General features: G+C 40.7%; 1 protein-coding gene across 1 annotated transcript in view; it reads right to left on the reverse strand.

The window, feature by feature from the left end:
• GABRA4 (gamma-aminobutyric acid type A receptor subunit alpha4) overlaps positions 1-20,479 on the reverse strand; it is an 81,976-nt gene that overhangs the window by 45,874 nt on the left and 15,623 nt on the right. The window contains exon 3 of the mRNA XM_089526960.1: positions 89-156. Within this exon, the coding sequence (XP_089383086.1) occupies positions 89-156 (68 nt within the window). The remainder of the gene's footprint in view (positions 1-88; positions 157-20,479) is intronic.

A 20,479-nucleotide genomic window follows, 5' to 3' on the forward strand; every position in this document is an offset into this window, starting at 1 on the left:
AAGACATATGAATTAGTCGTTCACTTATTATAGGGGTTTATTTCCCCTCCCAAAACCTACAAAATAAGGAAAATCAGGAAATACATACCATCTCTACATCAGAAACAGGCCCAAAACTGGTGACATAGATATCTGTTTTGACTTCAGTAACAGGACCTAATGTGTAAAAAGGAAGTGAGCAAGGAAAATCAAAATGTTTCAGGGTAAAAGGCAGAGAAAATTGTACCAGCAAGTAGCACCATGTCTTATGCAATTGTCACTTTGACGATTCATCGAACTAATCGGGAGGAAAATGCGCAGGCAGCATGTTCTTCTAACCAAGCCTGCTGTACTTGGAGATTCTTGCATAATGTTGATTTTCATACAGTTCTCTTTGCTTACATAAGTATGCTGGTAGAATAAATATATAGTTTTATAAGTCACCGTTTCCCATTGATACAGGTAAGAAAATGGATGCATATCAAATCCTAAGAAAGGTGCTTTTAAAAGGAGGTAGCTGATCCTTCTAACAGTAATCACCAGCTCTGTATCAAACAAGGAGTCATGGAATGTACCACAGCATTCATATACAGTTGGTTCATACTTGCATCAAACTATGGTTTGGCACTACATTCTCCAGTCTCCTGACTGCCCTCCACTCATCTGTTGCCCTCAGTTAGTTTTTGATTGATTGATTGAAATTTTATTTCTATGCCGCCGTTCCCACGATCACGGCGGTTTACAGGCAATACAAGTGCAATACAATACAGATTAAAAGAAAACAACTTCACAATGAAAAACACCCCAAATAAAACCAGCTAATGCTTACCGGTGTGAAACAGACCATGGCTGCCTGTGAATACTGTTAATACAAGTGAATACTAGTTATAGAAAAATGGCTTTGTGGCCTATTTGAGTTTAAAATTCTTAAACCTCACTCCCTGGAACTCGAACTTGTATAACTTGTATAACAGGTAAAAAGAAATTATTTTTATACAGTAATTCATTCTTAACTCGTTTTTCATCTGAAAAGTTCACAACAACTTAATGATGTTACTATTTGACTAGCAAGCCAGTTGTGCTTTTTGTGCAAAACTGCTGTATTTACACAATATCTGACAAAAAAACTTGAACAGAAAATAATGATTATGCACAACAAAAGCATATAACTCTTTTTAAGTGAAACTGCTTTATAAAGTGAGCCCGCACCATGCGCAGGCTTGTTATAGGTGGCATTTAGCTTACACAGAAGCCACCGGGAGAATGGGAGAATGGTGCACACACCCATGGCACATGCACACAGCCGCACGGCAAGCACGAGCCCCATTATATCTCATGGGGCTCAAGCATACGCGCTTTTTGCCTTACACGGGGGACACGGGGGGGGTCCAGAATGGATCCCCTGCATAAGGCAAGAGCGGACCGTATTATTATTATTGTTGTTGTTGTTGTTGTTGTTGCAAGATTGTCAAGGTTTTTTCATGGAAAAAATAGCAATCTTGCACCAAAAGCACACGTGGCTATCTAGAAACAGTAACTGGTGTTCAATATTGCAGTTAGATATTTGTAACACAAGGGTTTTGTTTTTTGTTGTTAAATGCCCTCAAGTCTATGTTGACCCATGGTGACTCTGTGGATGAGACATCTCCAAGACTCCCTGTTCTTCACTGATCTGCTTAGTTCCTGCAAACCCATAACTGTGACCTCCCTAATAGAGTCCATACATCTAGCATTTGGCCTTCTGCTCTTTATGCTTCCCTCCACATTTCCTAGCCTTCACTTTTTCCAATGGTTCATGCCTTCTCATCATGTGTCCAAAGTACGACAGCCTCAGTTTTGTCATCTTGGCTTCCAGGGAGATTTGTGGCTTGATATGCTCCAGGAACAATTTGTTTGTCTTTTTGGCTATCTATGCGATCCACAGCACTCTTCTCCAACACCACATCTCAAATGAGTTGATTTTCCTCCTATCAATTTTCTTAACTGTCCAGCTCTCACATCCATATATGGTAATAGGTAATACAATGGCTTGTGTGGTTTTAATTTTTGTGCTTATCTTTGCATTTTAGAATATTTCTAATTCTTTCATAGCTGTTCTCCCCATTCTTAATCCTTTTCTAATTTCCTGGCTGCAGTCCCCATTCCTATCAATGTTTGATCCCAGATATGAGAACTCTTTTACTATTTCTATTTCTTCATTGTATAAGCTGAATTTGTGTAGACTTTCTATGATCATTATTTTTTCTTTATGTTCAACAGTAAGCCTGCCTTTGCACGTCTTCCTTGATCTTCCTTAGTAGTTGTTCCAGGTATGTGAGGTTTTCTGCTAGTACAGTATGCCCATGCCAACCATGGACTTGCAATGAATGGATCTGAGCTTCTGTGGATGGCAAGCCTCCACTTTTTAAATGTGTGCACCACTGAAAACAATGCATTTGAGCACCCATGTTTTTTGCAATCTACGGGGAGGGGGGTATTGGTGTTTCCAGAATGGATCCCTTGCAGATAGCAAGGGACTACTTTATTATAGTGTTACCTGCGTATCTTAGATTGTTGATAATCCTTCCTCTTATGTTCACTCCACCTTCTCCTTTGTCCAAGCCAGTTTTTCTTACAATATGTTCTGAACATAAGTTGAGCATGTAGGGTGATAAGATGCAGCCATGTCTGACCCCTTTCCCACTTGGGAACCATTCTACTTCTCTGTGTTCTGTTCTGACAGTAACTTGTCCTGAGTACAGATTCTTCATCAGGATTATTAGATTTGTTGGCACTCCCATGTCTTTAAGGACATTCCATAGCCTTTCATGATCTATGCAGTTAAAAAGCTTTGCTAAAATAGGATTACAGATCCATAAGTGAACTGTTTTAGTAAAACTATGTAGTCTGATTGGAAACATATGTAAATTTCACTCCAATTCACGTTAAGAGCCAGCCACTGGATTGGGTGAAGAAGGTACATTCCACTTCCATTCAAGGCACAAGGAGATAAACATTTCCACCCCTTCCTTTCAGTAAATGAGGCTGTGACAATCAGAACCAGGATCCCTGTCTCAAATCTCTGTTGCAGTCTCACTCACTGGCCAGAGGAGGTAGAAATGTCATCTTCCCTGTATCCCAATCAGAAGCTGAATGGACTGCGTTTGCCTAATCTGGTGGCTGGCTCTTAGTGAGCTGGGGCAAGGGTGTTGGCTCAGGAGACATTATTTTATTATGCAGACATAACTAAGTAGCCAAACTAGAATTCTAGCAAGTTTTTTTTTGTTTTTATATTTTTCCAAAACCCCACAATCCTAATTTAAAAAGAAACAACCACATGCACTGCTCTGTAGAATAATTTCCTGAAACCTTTTAAGATGTATGAATAATGGGCAAAAACTGCATAAAATTCCTTCTACTGCATTATTTTTTCATCTTGACTGTGCTTCCTCCCTGTCAGGAAACTCATTTTTCCACCAGGAAACAAAAAATGGCAACTACTCTCTCCATCCCTGCAATAGCTTCCATATGTTTCCCAGGCAGTCCTCTCATCTAAGTAGTTTACTTGGCAAAATCTGTTTAGCTCCAGCATTTAGTTTTGTTTAACTGTAAGCCACTTTGTGTTTCTTTCGATTAAAGAAAAGTGGAGTGTTAATTATAAATTTTTAAAAATCACATTGCAATAAAACTTTGGAATGCAGAATCCAAGTATCTTCCAGAGTTCATTTCATAAAAACACCAAGCTATCATTCAGCTCACCATGTCTCTCCTAACATGTTAGCTCTTATAAGCATCTACAACCTCCTCCACCCAATGCACTTTATGATGGGAGTGGTTTTCCATGAGGCAAGGATTCAAGGCTACAAAAGCAAATCTGAAGGAATCCTGAAAATATCCATGTTTTCCCTCATCCCTTCACCAAACAATTCTGTACAAACCAGTATTACCCATTTCATAAAAAAAACCTGTGGCCACCGTATTGCTGAAGACAAGTACATGATCAGTGAATAAATGAATGAATAATATCTTCAGTTTTCATCTTGAGATCTGAGAGACTGGGGTTAATAGGCAGCTTATGATCAAGAGGTTGCAAATTTTAGCTAAACAGGTTTAATAACAGCAAAGATGACACAATTCAATGTAGAGATGTTACCTTTTGACTTGGCAAATTATGGTCAGTCCAGTCATGCACTCTGTGAGTAAGACTAAATGCGTTATTGTTTTGAAAGTCTATTCATATTATGTTTATATATGGAACTGGAAAGCCATTTCCCAAAGTCTCCAGTATCTGGTGGCTGTTTTAACTTTTCTCTCTCTCTCTCTCTCTCAATCATTTTTCAAATGGTTATAAAAATATCAGCACGGCCCATAATATTTCTACATAGTAACTTATTCTTATAATATGATTTTAAAAAAATTTCCTGGTGACCTTTGCCTTGAACATTATATTTGCAATTGAAGGTAGGATACATCGAAGTTTAAGTGCCCAAAGTTATTGTTATAAACAAATGGACAAATCTTATCCATAGTTGTTCTTTTTTGTATTTCAACTTTTATTGCAGGTTCTTGGGATTGTTTTTTGTCAAGCCTAAAGATGGAATGAGTTCTGTAATTAGATGAGTGATGCAGTGAAGCCATTATATCATTTTGTCTAAATGTTCAAGAAGGTGTCCAAGGTGCTTAAACTAATGTGAGAAAAGTATTCAGCAGTATAGCTCCTTTCAAATTCAGACTAAAAGGCAGGGTAAATTAATTGCTCAACTGGCATGCAAGCCACCATCCATCATGAACTAAGCTTTTCAGAGATGGACAGTCCACTTCTAGATAAAAGATACAATCACTGACAGAAATGCCCTTTTACTAGCAGAGTCCACTTCTGTCAGCTGATCACAGAGCTCTGCTGACAAAACAATCTGCCAACAGAGCTGTTCTGTTGGCAAAGATGTGCTGAGAGACCAGTCGAAAAGAGAGCAATGAGTTACACCTGATCCTATTCTTCTCCATCTCAGGAGACAGCCACAATATTGACACAAAATTGGAACATGAATAACAATAGGTCAAAGTAACTTCTCATACACCTAGGCTGGAAGGGATTTGGATTTAACACAACTCAAGCTGGTCTAGTGTCTGCTCAGTCTGCTCATTGTTAGCTAGGATTACTCTCAGATTCAAGGATGGGGAACATGTAGTCCTCCTGACATTGTTGGATTACAACTCCAACTATTCTTCACCATTGGGACTATGCTGGCTAGGGCTAATAAGAGCTATGCACTCCAACAATATCCGAAGGGCCATATATTTTCAATACCAGAACTAAGTCATTGTGGGGGCATTTATGCAATACTTTGAGGAAAGACTCTATTAAGAATGTGATTGTGTCTCTTCATAAAATCTATTTTTTAAAAAAAAACGGAATTTATAATTCTTACTTGCTCTGACTTGCTTGGACTAGGACACTGGGAGACCAGGGTTCAAACTCCCACTCAGCCATGAAAACCCAGGGAGCAACCTTGGCCAGGTCACCCTCTCTCAGCCTCAAGAGGAAGGCAAGGGCAAACTCCCTCTGAAGAAATTCTGCCAAGAAAACCCTTTGACAGATACATCTTAGGGTTGCCCTAAGTCAGAAATAACTTGGAGGCACACAACAGCACTTGCTCTGAGCCATTCCAATCAAAATAAAAATTAATATATATTTATACCTTACTTTTCCATTATAAATATTCAAGCTAGGTAACAAAAATAACTCCAAACCATGAAAATATATAAGACAATGATTAAATGATTAAAATATTAGGTGAAAATGGTTGGATTAAAACAGCAGCAAATGATGACTGACAAGCTTTCATATTCCTTACAGCCCAAATGCTTGACCAAGTAAATTCATTTAAAATGGTTTCATAAGAAGTGAAGGACATCCACCCAGCAAAAAAATCCCAAAAAGTTACATAATGAAAAAAGTTGCAAAAAAGTTATCATAATGTCTTTATAGGAATTGACATTCTTATCCTTGGGATACTGTATATGCTCTGGCCATCGTACTTGCTAAAAGAATACAGATTGAGTATCCCTTATCCAAAAATCCATAATCTGAAATGCTCCAAAATCCAAAACATTTTTCATGGGTGATTGAAATAGTGACACCTTGCATTCTGAAGGTTCAGTTTACACAAACTTTGTTTCATGCACAAGATTATTAAAAATATTGTATAAAATTGCCTTTGGGCTATGTGTATGAGATATATATGAAACATAAATCCAGAGCTATTCACTGCAGATGAATGGCAAAAGATTCAGGACTGATCTAGGGGACTTATTTTTTCACACAGCTTTACAGTTGAACTTACAGAATTACCTATGTGGTGTATCAAAGACCAGCAATCTAGTTAGTTCTAAAAGGAGAAAGGGTGGACAAATGTATAGACAATAAGGTTATCAAGAACCAGCGGTGTAGTGGTTTCAGTGTTAGACTAGAACTCCAGGAGACTAGGGCCTGTTACAGACAGCCAAAATAAAGCTGCTTCGAGTCACAGTGGAGGTATGGTGTTTCAATGATGCATGCATCCTAAGAGTCCAGAAGCCACACCAAAGCCACACTCCAGTCCTTAGGGCTGGAGCATGGCTTTGGTGCGACTTCTGGACTCTTAGGATGCATGCATCATTGAAACGCCATACCTCCACTGTGACTCGAAGCAGCTTTATTTTGGCTGTCTGTAACAGGCCTTGGATTCAAAGCCCCACTCAACCGTGGAAATCCACTAGGTGGCTCTAGGCAAATCACATTCTCTCCACCTTAGAGGAAGACAACAGCAAAACTCCTTTGAATAAATCTTGCCAAGAAAATCCTAAGAGAGGGCTGCCTTAAGTCAAAGTCAGTCTGAAAACATATACTGTAATAATAAACAGGACAAAGCTCTAAAAGGTTACTATAGTCACGACTGCCATATCTTACCGGCCGCTAGAAAGCAAGAGAAGGTGGGACTACAGTTGGCCATTGGGAACACAGGATGCTGGACTAGATAGGCTTTTAGTCTGAACCAGCATGCTTCTTCTATATTTTTTCTGTTCTAAAATGTATCTATGTATTCCACACTGTGGGCATTGCTGCCGAGAAGATCCTGACTCTGGACTATTCATCAAACTTTGGATAGTGAACATTCCTGAAGCATGAAGTCCAATTAAAACCTCCTCAAAAGAGTAGGTGCACATAGAACAACTGTATGGCATAATCATACAATAATAATATGGTTTTACTATAACAAATGTGTTATATAAATTCACTGAGAAAAATCTTTCATATTTCCTACAAATTCTTATATGCCAATCATAGGATTGCTATTATGTTGGGCTACTAAGTATTGAAGGAAATCCATTATCCCCACTTCTGAACTAAAAGATTTTCAAAGTTCCCTGTGGCTAACTTTACTGGCCTCTTTTAAACAATTCTTGCAGCCTAGCAGGAACTGTCACAACACTTTTAAAGATTTTGTTACAAAAGGTAAGGCATATTTGCCCTGTGCATAACACGGCTGTATGCACAAATGTCACCTTGTGTCAAAAGACAGAAAGAAAGCAATAAGCAACAAGCAAAGTGGAATTATTATTTCTCATCAGCCCAGTATGCAGGTTTCAAGCTGCTAACTGAGCACAAAGTAAAAGCTTGAAACATTACCCCACTCCAGCTAATAAATTATGGTTAAAATATCAGCTAGAAAGAAAATAAATGCAGTAATTGCTATCAGTCTTTCCCAACAAAACAGAAATATGCAGGCTACGTTCAGATCACAGCCTCTCAATCAGCTCCTGCAATTTTCTTGTTCAAAATCATCAATGTTCTCTACTTTATCTTCCATTTAGATTTGTAAGTCATCATAATGGTACAACTAATATTTTTTTTAAAAAAACTAACAACAACAACAAAAACCCTCACAATTTTCTTTTGCAATGAAGACTTTACCCAAGACTCCCATGTTATCTTGGGCATATACTTACTGATTATTATTTTTATATGGATTATGGATACACACAAAGCTAGCATGGCTACATGAGGCCCAGCAGACCAGAAGTGCAACCACCTCCCAACCTACAGAGCCTCGCCTTGAAAATCTGAAGAGGCTTGAAATAGCCAACATTGTTTGCCACACCTTGGCATAAAAATCTTTTGTTTATTGTGGCAACCAAGATGCTCGCACACCTTCCCACCCCCTCCTTCTATCCCCTTACTCTAGTTCCTGCTGAATGTCTTCACTTCCCATCCTCCTTCAGTCCCTGTCAGCAATCCTGTTGATCCCTCCAAACTTTCCCACCGCTCCTTACATCTCAATTGAATCATTGCTTTAGATCCTCTTTTCGCTCAACTCCCTTCAGCAGATCTCTCCTTTAAAGCCTCTACCTAACCCCATTCAGTAGACCCTGATTTAAATCTCAGCCCCCTTCAACAAAAATCTTGTCGGTCACCTCCAAATGCTCCACCCCTCCTTCCATCACCTTTTGCTTGAATCCTGGATTTAAATCCTCCTTGCTCAAACCTCTTCAAAAAATCCCTGTTTTTAAATCCTCTTTGCTCACTCCCTTTAACAGAAATCTTGACAGTCCCTACAAATGCTCCCACTCCTCCTTGCTGAAAATAGTCAGATATTTTTTTAAAAAAATGAAAAAGTGTAGCCCCCAAGTAGTACCATGCCTAACAATGGCCCCTAGATGGCCACAGTTGCCCATCACTGTACAGTCACTAATCTAGACTCTAGTCTAAACTCTATTGGTTTTAATGTTAGACTAGGACTCTGAGGGACTAGGGTTTAAATCCTCACTCAGCTATGGAAACCCACTGGATTATCTTGGGCAACTCAGACACTCTCAGTCTCAAAACAAATCTTGCCAACAGGATCCTACAGTAGGAGTGCCATAAGTCCGAGTCAACTTGAAGGCATGTAAGAACAACAGCAAATGGATACAAATGAGCTTATAAACATATGTCATAAAAAAACCTCCCCTGTCTGCAGAAATCACAGTCTGAAGTTTAGTATATGGGCAGGAGAGAGAGAGAGAATGGTAGAAGGTCATAAATGCAATTAAATCCATTAGCATTTATTTGTTTTTGAGTTGGAAGGGAGTTAATCCTAAAAAGAATTCTGGCTGGGCTTCTAAACATATTTTCTTGGAAGATAATCTCATGAAATTAGTGGAACATACTTTTGGTAGACCTAGATCAAATTCTATTTAGTAAAGGTAAAAGAAGTTGGATGTTTAGATGACTTGATTAAGAGGTGACATGACTGACATCTTCAACTAACTTAAATGCGGTCACATAGACTATGGAACACATTTGTTTTCTGTTGTTCCAGAGGATAAGGCTTCAATCAGTAGTTCAAATTACAAGAAAAGGAATTAAGTTAAACATAGGAAGAAGTTCTTGATGGCATAACCCATTCAGTGTGGTGGACTTGCCTGTGAAAGAGATTTTTCAGTAAAGATTGGAGGGCTACCTATTGGGGTGTTGCAATAGCATATTCCTTACATTGCTGACAGCTGAAATACATGATAACTGAGCTGCTTGCTAATTCTAGGATTCTACAGTTTTAAGTAAAATGTTTATGATTGGGCTGTGTAAGTTGTCACTGAGTCAAGCCAGGACAATTTTCCTTAAGGCAAGTGTGGCACCAGCCCTGGGCCTGGCAAGGCCATGACAAACATTTACTGACAGTCACTTGGTTGGCAACAAAAGTTGCCTTTATTATGTAAGCAGCTTCACAGGAGCCTCATCAGGCTGTGGTTCTGTATCCTATTAACAACTAAAACTCCTCCTACTGGGCAATCTACGCAAGCAATAAAGGACCTCCTCTTCCTAACAAATACCACACCTTCGTGGCTTCTCCACCAAGTCCTTCTCTAGAGCCTCCAATTCTGCCTCCTTATTTCCCCGAATCACAGACCTCAGCACCCAACTCTCTGGTGAGGTCCCTCCATGTTGGGTGGCTGCTGTCCCTTTATTTCCCATTCCCTTCCATGTCTCCATTTGGGGGAGCTCCTTGGTACTTTTCACTTAGGGGGTTGGTTCCATTCTCCACTCCCTCTGGGTTCTATTTCCCTCCACAAGTCATCTGTGGGGCTGCCGTCAACCCCCTAGCCTTTCTCCTGGATCCTACTGATGTTCCACTGTCTACTCTGCCTCCTTTCACCAGGATCTTGCAACTGCTTGTCTCTCTCCTCTTCACAGCCACCTTACCTCTTACCCCTTGGTACTCCTTGGTCTTTGCTACCTGGGCTGACCGTGGTCACCTCACCCTGCTATTTTCTCCTTCTGGCTCCCTGCCATCTGCTCACTCGGCCTCCTTGTTCCTCCTCTTTGCACCACCTTTTCCCCACTTCCTCACCTTCCTCCCTCTCTATAACTTCTCATCACCAACCATATTCTCATTCTTCTTCTTGCCTCTCTCCTGGCTCTGGATCTTCCACTTGCCCCATGGCCATGGCTCCAATGCCCCTCCTATGATGGCTTGACAAGAGTAAGATTCAGGAGAGGTCTCATGTGATGGTGGGCACCCTCACCCCACATGCTCCCCTCCACAGCAGGGCTTATCAGATTCTGTAAACCTGAGCCCTCATTCTGTATATCTTCTTCCCAACCCTCCTTGGAGGTCTTCAAACGGAGGCTGGATGGCCATCTGTCGGGGATACTTTGATTTGGATTTCCTGCATGGCAGGGGGTTGGACTGGATGGCCCTTGTGGTCTCTTCCAACTCTATGATTCTATGATTCTAACCCAACACTGACCACCTTTTTATTTTAAACTTAATATCAGAAATGTCATATACTATGGATGGCATTATATACATCAAAGTAAAATAACAGGCAGATCATACATGACATTATCCAACACGATCAGCAGCAGGAAACATCCATAATAAGAGCTATTACCTAAAACTCAAGCTACTACTAACATATGCATTATCTGAAGTGTGATAATATGAGTTATGAGGACATTTTTAAGCATTAAAATGCCACTTTAACAGCACTTCAGACAATGAGTTCAGACCTCCTTGGGTGTTAACTTTTATGTTCAACTGTGAGAAGACACAAACACAAAAAGCCAATCAGAACCTACTGTGTTTTCCTGCCCCTCAGCTTGCAACTTAGCATACCTAGCACAAATGATAGAACCTGCTAATGAGGTAAATTGCTCAATTACAAAATGTGTTCTTTGTTGTTGCATTATTTAAAAAAACTTATGCTACTGCAGAAGCACTGGATATTAAGTTATACCTAGGAGATAGTTGTTATATAGCATCCAGTTACATTTTAATTTAATAAACTTAACAACTGTACTTTGGTGGACCTTCTAAAATTTCTGGTTTGCATTCACTGCCTGAGAAGCTATTTATAGATTCTGTGGTGATCATTCTTAATGTCAGCTAAATAGTAGGGGAGCTTTGCACACCACAGTGGGCACCGTCAAGTATGAATCACAACTTACAGGAATAAATATCTCCAAGTATGAAAAGCAGACTGGTAAAAATTTAATAATTAGTCAGTTTTGAATCAGCCAAAGAGCCAGTTCAGCATCACAATAAGTGAGCTAACTTGAGGTCAGCTGCACTGGTCTCTTCTACTTGGAAATCAAGCCTGGTGGATAAACATGACACTCCAGATCCATAGTACTCCAAGTCTTCCCTCCGTTCTAGTTCCTTATTAATTTATGAACCCAATGTAGGTGTGACTTATAACTGTCAATGCTTTGAAACCCTGTGTACCTTACAACTTCTCCAACAGATTTCTTTTTGTTCTTTGCAGTCTGCTGTATCATAGTGATGGAGTAGTATAATGGCTAGAAGACTGAGCTACAAATAAGGGCATCTCAAGTTTGACATGAAATTACTTCACAGCTTGAAGAAAGCCATTGGGCACATCCCATATCACAACAAGCAGCAATTTATATTAGCCTATGATTTGCTGCATAAACAATGAACTCTTCCACAGATAACCAAATAATAAGAATTTGTTTTCCCAGTCAAATCAAATCCAATCAAAGTCAATAAAATCAAAGTCAGAGTCTCTCCAACCACTTTTGTCAGCTTCTGTTTCAGTATGGTCAACTGAGGAATCAAGCCAATGACAAGCCCATATTTGGAGGTCTGGATGACATGATAAGCCATATTTTAAACAAGTTAGCATTCACAAGCTAACAAGAACCATGGTTTGCCATGGGTTAACAACCATGGTTTGTAAGCAAAAGCAGATTCCACAACAAAAGAAGTCAGATTATAATAAGCCACAGAATGGCTTATCTCTCTCAGCCTTCTGTTCCCTTATAAGCAATATACTGACATCCTCTGGGAATTCCCGGACTCCCCAGGATGTCCTGGAAGATGTTGTCACTGATATGTACTGTCTATCAGAACATAGCTGACTATGGTTATCAACTGCCCTCTCCCTCTAGTCACTATGAGGCCATGTTGGGTGCAGAACGAATGTGGCTGAACTGGAAGTAGGAAGCAAGATTAGTCCTGAAGCCTTGTGATGGAAGAGGGAAAGTGGCTTCAGAAGGATTATCTTTGTTAGAGCTCTCCAATACTGACAGGTCAAGCCACAGTTGCAGGTCTGAACCACATGAAAAGCCATGCTTCACACAAACCAACATTCATAAGCTAATAACAACAAACCATGGGTTCAGACTGTTTGTCACTGGTTAACAAACCATGGTTTGTTGGTGTAGGCAGGTGGGGGAGGGCTCACCAAGTCCTTCAATATTCTTTCCACTCCTACTATGTATATGCATATATGAACCCCAATCTTTTGATGATGCAGTGCTCTCTCTTGCTCTCGCTCTCTCCATGTGTGTAAATGAATATTTTTGTGTATATGTATGTATGCATACATCTCAGAATTCCCCAGACTGTTCTTTTTCTGGTAAAAACAGGTGAAATGTCTCTCCTGAACGCCTCTACAATAAGCAACTGAACTTTTAAATAGGTTGCAGAGCCCCCTCCCCCCACAATACCATTTAAGAAACTCGTTTTTCAAGATCATAATGTTTTGGAGGTTTCTGTGACAGAAATTGCCCTGCCTCAGACCCACCACAGTTGCCTTTTCCTGAGATGAATCTTTTTTTGTTTGTTTGTTTTTACTATTGTCAGATACATCACTGATACAAGAAAGGGCCTTCTGTGTTAGAATATAGATTTCCCTCTTCTCTGGAAGGGCTGTTTGCAGGAATTGAAAAACTATTTGTTCAAGCAAGCTTGGGACCTTTCTGAACAAGGGGAGTTGTGTTTTCAAAGATACTCCCACAATGGGAAGAAAATTGATTAAATGGTTTGTTCTCCCCTGTGGAAACCTAATAACTGAAATAAGCACATCCCTAAGGCATGGGCATATACTTGCATAATTGATTCTTCTCCTTGATAATTGATTCTGCTCAAACCATGGGAGAAAGCAAGTCATACAGAAAGGGCAGTGTAAATACATTTGACAGCCCCAGGAAAGCATAATCACCTCCTCATAAAAAAAAATTCCAGTTTGTGTGGTTAAGAAAAATACGTGAACAGTTACAACCACCTACCTTCAGGCCTAAACAATGGTTTCAAACTAGAGAAAAGGGGATTAGGAAGAACTTTCTGACAGTAAGAGATATTTGACAGTGAAACACACTCCATCAGAGTGTGGTGGAGTCTCCTTCTTTGGAGGTCTTTAAACAGAGGCTGGAGGGCCATATGTTGGGGATATTTTGTGTGACAGGGAGTTGGACTGGATGGCCCTTGTGGTCTCTTCCAACTCTATGATTCTATGATTCTATATTATCATGTCTCAGAAGAGAAAATGTCTTGGGCCAGCCTTGAGACCCAAAGAAAAGCTGGGCAAACAATGTGGGGTGATAAAGAGGCCACCCCATGTATACAAGCTGAGAGTGAGCCATTGAACCCTTCCAAAATTCTCTACCGCATATAGTTTTTGTTGTTATTGTTTGTGGCAGATCGGTCAAGAGACTCAAGCTTTATAAATGTAAGCTATCCCCTAAGAGAAAAAAGTTTGAAAGCAACCACAGCTCTGACATCTTCCTCACTCCTCAAACAAAAAGGTCCTTTGTAGAAATGATGAGGTAATTTGCTTTTCACTTTTATTTAGCACTCAAGTTCCTAGCTGAGGGTGCCAACAAGGTTGATAACTGGGGCCAATTTCGTGATCAAGACACCTGTCCACTGGGGACAGTGCTAAGAATACCATCTAATTTGGCCAAGGTCACTGAACAGTGGACAGATGGTAATAACTTCAGTCACCACCAACCTGGGAAAGGAATCAAGAAAGACAACTTGCAGGTAAATAGTCCTATATCCTCTTAGCAGTCCCTTGAGTCATCCTGTTTGGCTGTCTGGACAGCTGCCTGGAAAAATGATCAGCCTCACTTCAAGGCCTGCGTGCTGTTCATAATTTTGTTTTTTCAATACAATTCTAATAAATATATAACAAGGATACAAAAGTGGCTGTACAGATGAAATATTTAGAACCAATCTGGTACAGTGGCTGGAGTGCTTGGACTGACTGGAGCCATCAGAAGCACAGGTCATATCAGATTCCTTGCATTTCCAGTTTGTTCCCCAGTGTTCTGATACACAGCAATTGCAACCTTTTCCTTTCTGCTTGTAGGCTTCTGAGAGATATGGGAAATGATGGACTAGATAGACCTTTGGTGGTGACCTGACATAACTATTCTTATGTTTTGAAGAAGGCACTGATTAAAAGTCATGTGACTGTTGCTCACTTCCCCCAGAAAAACCACAAGTTATTGATGTGAGTATTTCCTGAAGGCACATGTGTGAGCAGACACTGTAAGAGCCATGAACTCATAATAAAGAAACAGGGCATTATGCTAAACTGGCATTCAAGGCTAGTTGGGCAGGAAGACCTGAATAACTCATTCATATACCAGGGTTGGAGCAAAGCTTTTTAGAATAGAACAGAAAGTGTTCTTCTATTCATCATGTGGGAATTAACATCTGAATAGGGCCTTTTTGAGTGTTCACATGCATTTGTTTCTATTAGTTATTGCTTATCTTTTGAGGGGTAAAACTCGGCACTGCACAAGGTTCACTCGTCCTTCCATTTTATTCTCACAACAACTATACAAATTAGGTCAGTCTGACAGAGAGTGACCAACCTTGTGACAATGATATATTCTACCATTAATTTCAGCAGCATTGTTATGCCTGAATTACAGACAGTGGAGGGCTGAGAAGTATTGGCTGACTGAGGCCTCCTGGTAAATTCAGTTGGCTAGATCAAATATAATACTAAAGCATAGCTTAGAAACATAGAAATGAGGCACAAAAAGCCTCTGCTTTCTATGCTCTATACTCCTTGGGAGTGAAACTATGAAGAAGGGTCCAAAATGGTTTGCTTATATTTTAGAACTGCAGATTAACAGTAGATACTCTTAGCTATGACTATTTGAAATAAGATAAATTCAGAACACAGTTTAAGAACCTGGCTTGTTTCAGTTAAGGATAACCACAGTTTAGGGTTTGGACAACCTGCTAAACTGTGATTAATCTAAAAGTGGAAGCAAAAAACTGTGATCCTCCTGTTTTCCAAGACAGTCAAAGCACAAAGTAGATTTAACCATCCATTAAGAAGCCAAGCCCTTCCTCCAGTCCATCTGCCTTGGTCCAGGCCTCAGAGGTGGAGAAGATCTGCTGGACCTGATCCTATTCCCCACCACCATTCCCTTCTCCTTTTGTGTTGTGTCTGTTTAGATTGTAAGCCTGAGGGCAGGGAACCGTTTGACTAAAAGATTGTATGTAGAGCACTGTGTAAATTTATAGTGCTTTATAAATAAAGGATGATGATGATGATGATGATGATGATGATGATGATGATGATGATGATGATGATGATGATGATGATAGATTGTCTCAGTCATTGTCAAAATAAGCCTGGAAGGAAGGTCCGCATATGTATCATCATTACAGATTTGACCTGAAGAGCAAGTTTTCTGTTTGCACACACAAAAGTATAATGACACCCCAGCAGTCTTCTTTTTAAAAAAAAAAGGAAAGAAAAGAAGAGTAATGCCAGATATGGCTATTTTTAGTGTAAGTGCAGCAGATATATCAAAACATGATTAACCCTTTTTTCTGTTAAAATTCATATCTTTCTCCAAGTGTGGGAAAGTGATATGTGGTGGGCGCTAGGGAAGCAAGATTTGTGACAAAAGGGGGAGGGAGTGACATCAGACAGCGAAATCGGTGGATGGAAGCAAAATTGATGGTGGGGAAAGGGGAGATCAGGTGGTGGTAGTTGAAGAAGGCAAATTCAGGCAGCAAGGGCTGGGGGAAGTCAGATGGGGACAGGAGGAAGGAGGAAAGGGGGGGGGGGGACAAGCAATCCTGGCTGCCAACACTTTCCAAATAGCAAACAGTTGCCAGTTTGGGGAAGGCGCTGATTCCTGAGATCACTGTAAGAGGAGAGGGAGAGGAGGAGAGGAGCAGAATCATCGTCTGATCACTCCACATGACTGTCTGGGAAACAGAACTGCCCCAGAAGAGACCTACTGCATCAAGGCAGTTACAGAATAACAGCAACACTGAGATCCTATTGACGGGTTTTGCACATCAGTTAAAAAGTGCACTTTAGCAAATTGAATGAAGGCAGAAACAGGATGGACATCATGGCTAAATACCAGCCAAACACTTTTATTCTGTTAAAATTCCATTTTTAGTCTCGTGTGATAATTCCCTTAGATATATTTGTGTGTAACAGGTTCTGTGACATGGGCTTGCCCAAGGAAACCTCTGTTGATGCCTGAGTTGAGATTTTGAAAAAAGGTTGTCTTTTACATCACTTGGCTACTACAGGACACAACTGTGCTTCATTTCTGATTATTTTCTTTGAGCTTTAAAACCGCTCATTCTAGAGTTTCAGACTGCACAGCAACGGCACGGTTTGGAACCCTAGAACGTGCAGATGTCATCATCATGGCGGCCTCCCATCCACACACACAGTGTCCACACATCTGTGATGTGAAGAGACATCATAAGAGCTGCAACACAGCCCTTACGATGTCTCAGGAAGAAGCTGCTCTAGGCAGATTCTTCCTGCCAGCGGATCATTGGTGCGGCAACTACACGGCCCCTCCAACAATCCTGAGGTTTCTCCTCTGTAGGGCCCTTTCTCCTCTTTAGGGCTGGGGTGTCCAAGGGCATGAAGCCCCAAGGACACTCCTTCCATGGAGAAGTGGCATTTTGCTGCTTCTCTGTGGCCCAAAAAATGCCGGATTGGGGCCGCAGGGCTGCCAGTGAGGCTGTCCTGCTGGCCCCAATCCAGCGCAAAAAGAGGCAGGTGCAGGCCGACCCTTTTGGGGGTTGTCTGTACCGCCCCACAGTCCCAATTAATCCTCTGTTGTCCCACTTTTTCATCTACCTTTAAAACATTCCAATTTCTCTCCCCTCTTCCCATATTCCCCTTTGTTCTGAGGCTATTTCAGTTGCTGCAGTCTGAGTTCAAAGTGCAAAAGTAGTTCACAATCAGTTAACTCAACAGGAGGGAAAAGAGAGGAGAGAGCAGAATCTTGCCCTTTCCAATAAGTTTAGACAAAGACAAACTGCTGCAGCCTCCCTTAGTTTGTGTGTTCTTCCACAATGTTACTATTGTGACCACACTCTGATGCTGCTTGATTACATGTGTCCTGGTTTTCATCTGTGAAATGTTGCAGGATATGCAGGCAGAGTTTTGCTTAAGTGTTCAGTAACATGTAAACTTATTTCCTACCTGCCACAGTCTGGCCAAAGAGCATAAAGATCTTGAAGAGTGTGTACATGCCTTAGTAAAAAAAATGTATTTAATATAATAAATTATATTATTATATTACATTCCCATCGCCTTAGTTATTGTTTCCATCAAGCAAATGGAGCAGGTTTGACATTTATCTTTTATCTTTTATTGTTTAATGCAGTTTTATGATGGCAGACAAAAGTTTCTGGCTATAGGTCTAGGACAACCATAATTATAATGGTTCAATTTGAAAGCTACTATACACGAAGTACAATCCACATGTGTCTTCTCAGATGTAAGCCCCACTGAGTTCAGTGGGATTACTTCCAAGTAAGTGTTTGTAGGAGAGCCTAAATATCTTTAGCTCCAGATTCTGTTTGATCTAGGGCTCTAAGTAAAGTCAGGCCTAGATAATACCTAGACAGGAGACTGCCAAAGAGCACCAGGTGTTGTGGGCTATAATTCAGAGAAAAGCAATGATAAACTACCTCTAAATATTTTTTTTGCCTTCGAAAACCCTATGAAATTCCAAGGGGTGTCTTAAGTTGACAAGTGACTTGAAGGCATGCGCATACAGGAGAACATGGGACTGCAGCCTAACATTATTCCATTTTACATATATATTTACCTGGTTTCAAGCTTCCACCAAATACAGTGGGGCATGCTTTATTTTATTTGTTTTAGAGATTTTGGCCCCTCTCCATCCCCCAAGAGATTATAGTGCACCAGGGTGGGCATCATTTATGGTAATCGAAAAACTTGCTCCAAGTGACTTACTAGTTAAGGCAACATAGAGTAAGGAGGTTGAATCAAGTCCAACTCTACCATTAGGGAGAGTGAGATGGTTGCCAAAAATGACAAATACAGGGGTAACTGAGGTGGCAGCTTCTTGGTTGTTCCTCCTGTATTCTCCCACTGTTCCTCTCTGTCAACAACAGACACATGTGCACCACAAAGACTGCTCCCCTCACAAATAGTCTGTAGCAGAGGACATGATGTCAACAGTAGCACTGAGGCATGATTCAACAGCCAAAAAGGCCAATTTTTGTGCCGTAACTGTGAAGACAGCACTGTCCTGGACCAGGCTGAGGATGTATCCATAAAATGTTGCCTTAACATTTGACTGTGCAGACCGGCCATTAAGGCCGGCCTGGGAGCAGAGTTGGGGGTGTGGCATCCATTCGACACAGGCTCCGAATCCACCCCCATGACAGTGTGATGCCACGCGTCACTCTGCAGTGTCATGGTGCTTCTCTGGCACTGTGTTTACACGACGCAGCACCAAAGGAGAGCTTTAATGCCATGTCACCGCAGCTATTGTGCCCTTTCCAGGGAGCAAAAAGGAGCTGCCCCCAGGTTCCTTTTTGCACCCTGGAAAAGCCAGATCAGGGCTGCAACATGCAGTTGCTGCAACCCCGATCCAACACAGTTGGCGACAGCTGCAGACCACCCTTAGGGGCAGTCTGCACAGCCTCATTGTCTCTATAGCTAAGAGATTGCACTGCCCGCATGATACAGTCCAGCAGCTAAAAATACAAATTCATTTTTTCTGCGTAAAAGTGGTTTTAATGAGTCAACTCCACCACCGCCCTGCCCCCCTCATTTTTTTTGTTCCAAATCCTTCACTTAGAAATTACAGAGAGTTGTATGTATGTGCATTCTTGCAGTCCCACGGATTATTTTCTTCTTCAGACTGAAAGAACAGCAAACTCCAGCAATAAGTGGGAGTGGATAAGCTATGCTGTTGCATTAAATTAGTAACAATTAAAATGGCATGTTAAAGATTAAGGCAACCATCTGGGTAATACTTACAAGCTTGCAAATCTCATTGAAAAGAAAGCAAACTTGTAAGTCATGTCAGGACTACATTCTTTAAACAGTATCTGTGAGGAACAGCCCTCAAATCCAACCTGGGAACACTTACAGTTTTAAAAGAAACCATAAATAACAAATGATAGAGAACAGCTTAACTATAATGACTTAGTATTTCAATAACTAATATCAAGTGGTCAAAGTGTTTCACATAGTGCATCTCATTCTTTTTCACAGTAGCCCCAGAAGGTAGGCCTGTGTTAATATTCTCATGTCACAGAACAAGGACTGTAACTGAAAAAACAGTGACTGCCTACTAACTTTGTATCTGAGGCAAAATTTGAACACAGAAGTTTTGATCAGGGCAATTCACTAAGAGGCATGTCATCAGCAGAAGGCCACTGTGGTACTGTGGTTTGAGCAGACCAAGGTTCAAATCCCTCCTCCACCATGGAAACCCACTGGGTGACTTTGGGCAAGTCACACTCTCTCAGGAAGGCAAAGACAACCTCCCCCACTCCCAAACAAATTTTGCCAAGAAAACCCTGTGATAGGTTCAGCTTAGGGTCATCGTAAGTCAAAAACAACTTGCGAGACAGAACAACAACAACAACATAAAAAGACCTGAATTTCACTGTTGCACTATGTGGTAAAATATGGTAGGCTTTCTAGAATTTAGCCAGAAAGAAGCTAAGAACTCATATCCCAGTACAATAATGATGTTGATAAACATTGGGTCTAAAAGGCATCAGTGTAGAAGGTAAGATAAAGGTATATCTACGCACTGGGACATTTTTTAAAACAATCCTTTCAATAAGCAGTCAATCTTTTAAAAGCAAGGTGAGCAGATTAAATTGCAGCAGCCAATAGGTTATATAACGGCTTCCTTATTAGCTCCTCATATATCTATTGTGTCAGTGCTGGTTCATCCGTTGAGTCACTTAGTGCC

The sequence above is a fragment of the Sceloporus occidentalis genome, unplaced genomic scaffold, assembly GCF_023333645.1.
Source record: "Sceloporus occidentalis isolate IW3139 unplaced genomic scaffold, rSceOcc1.0.p SCAF_5, whole genome shotgun sequence".
Lineage (NCBI taxonomy): Eukaryota > Metazoa > Chordata > Lepidosauria > Squamata > Phrynosomatidae > Sceloporus > Sceloporus occidentalis.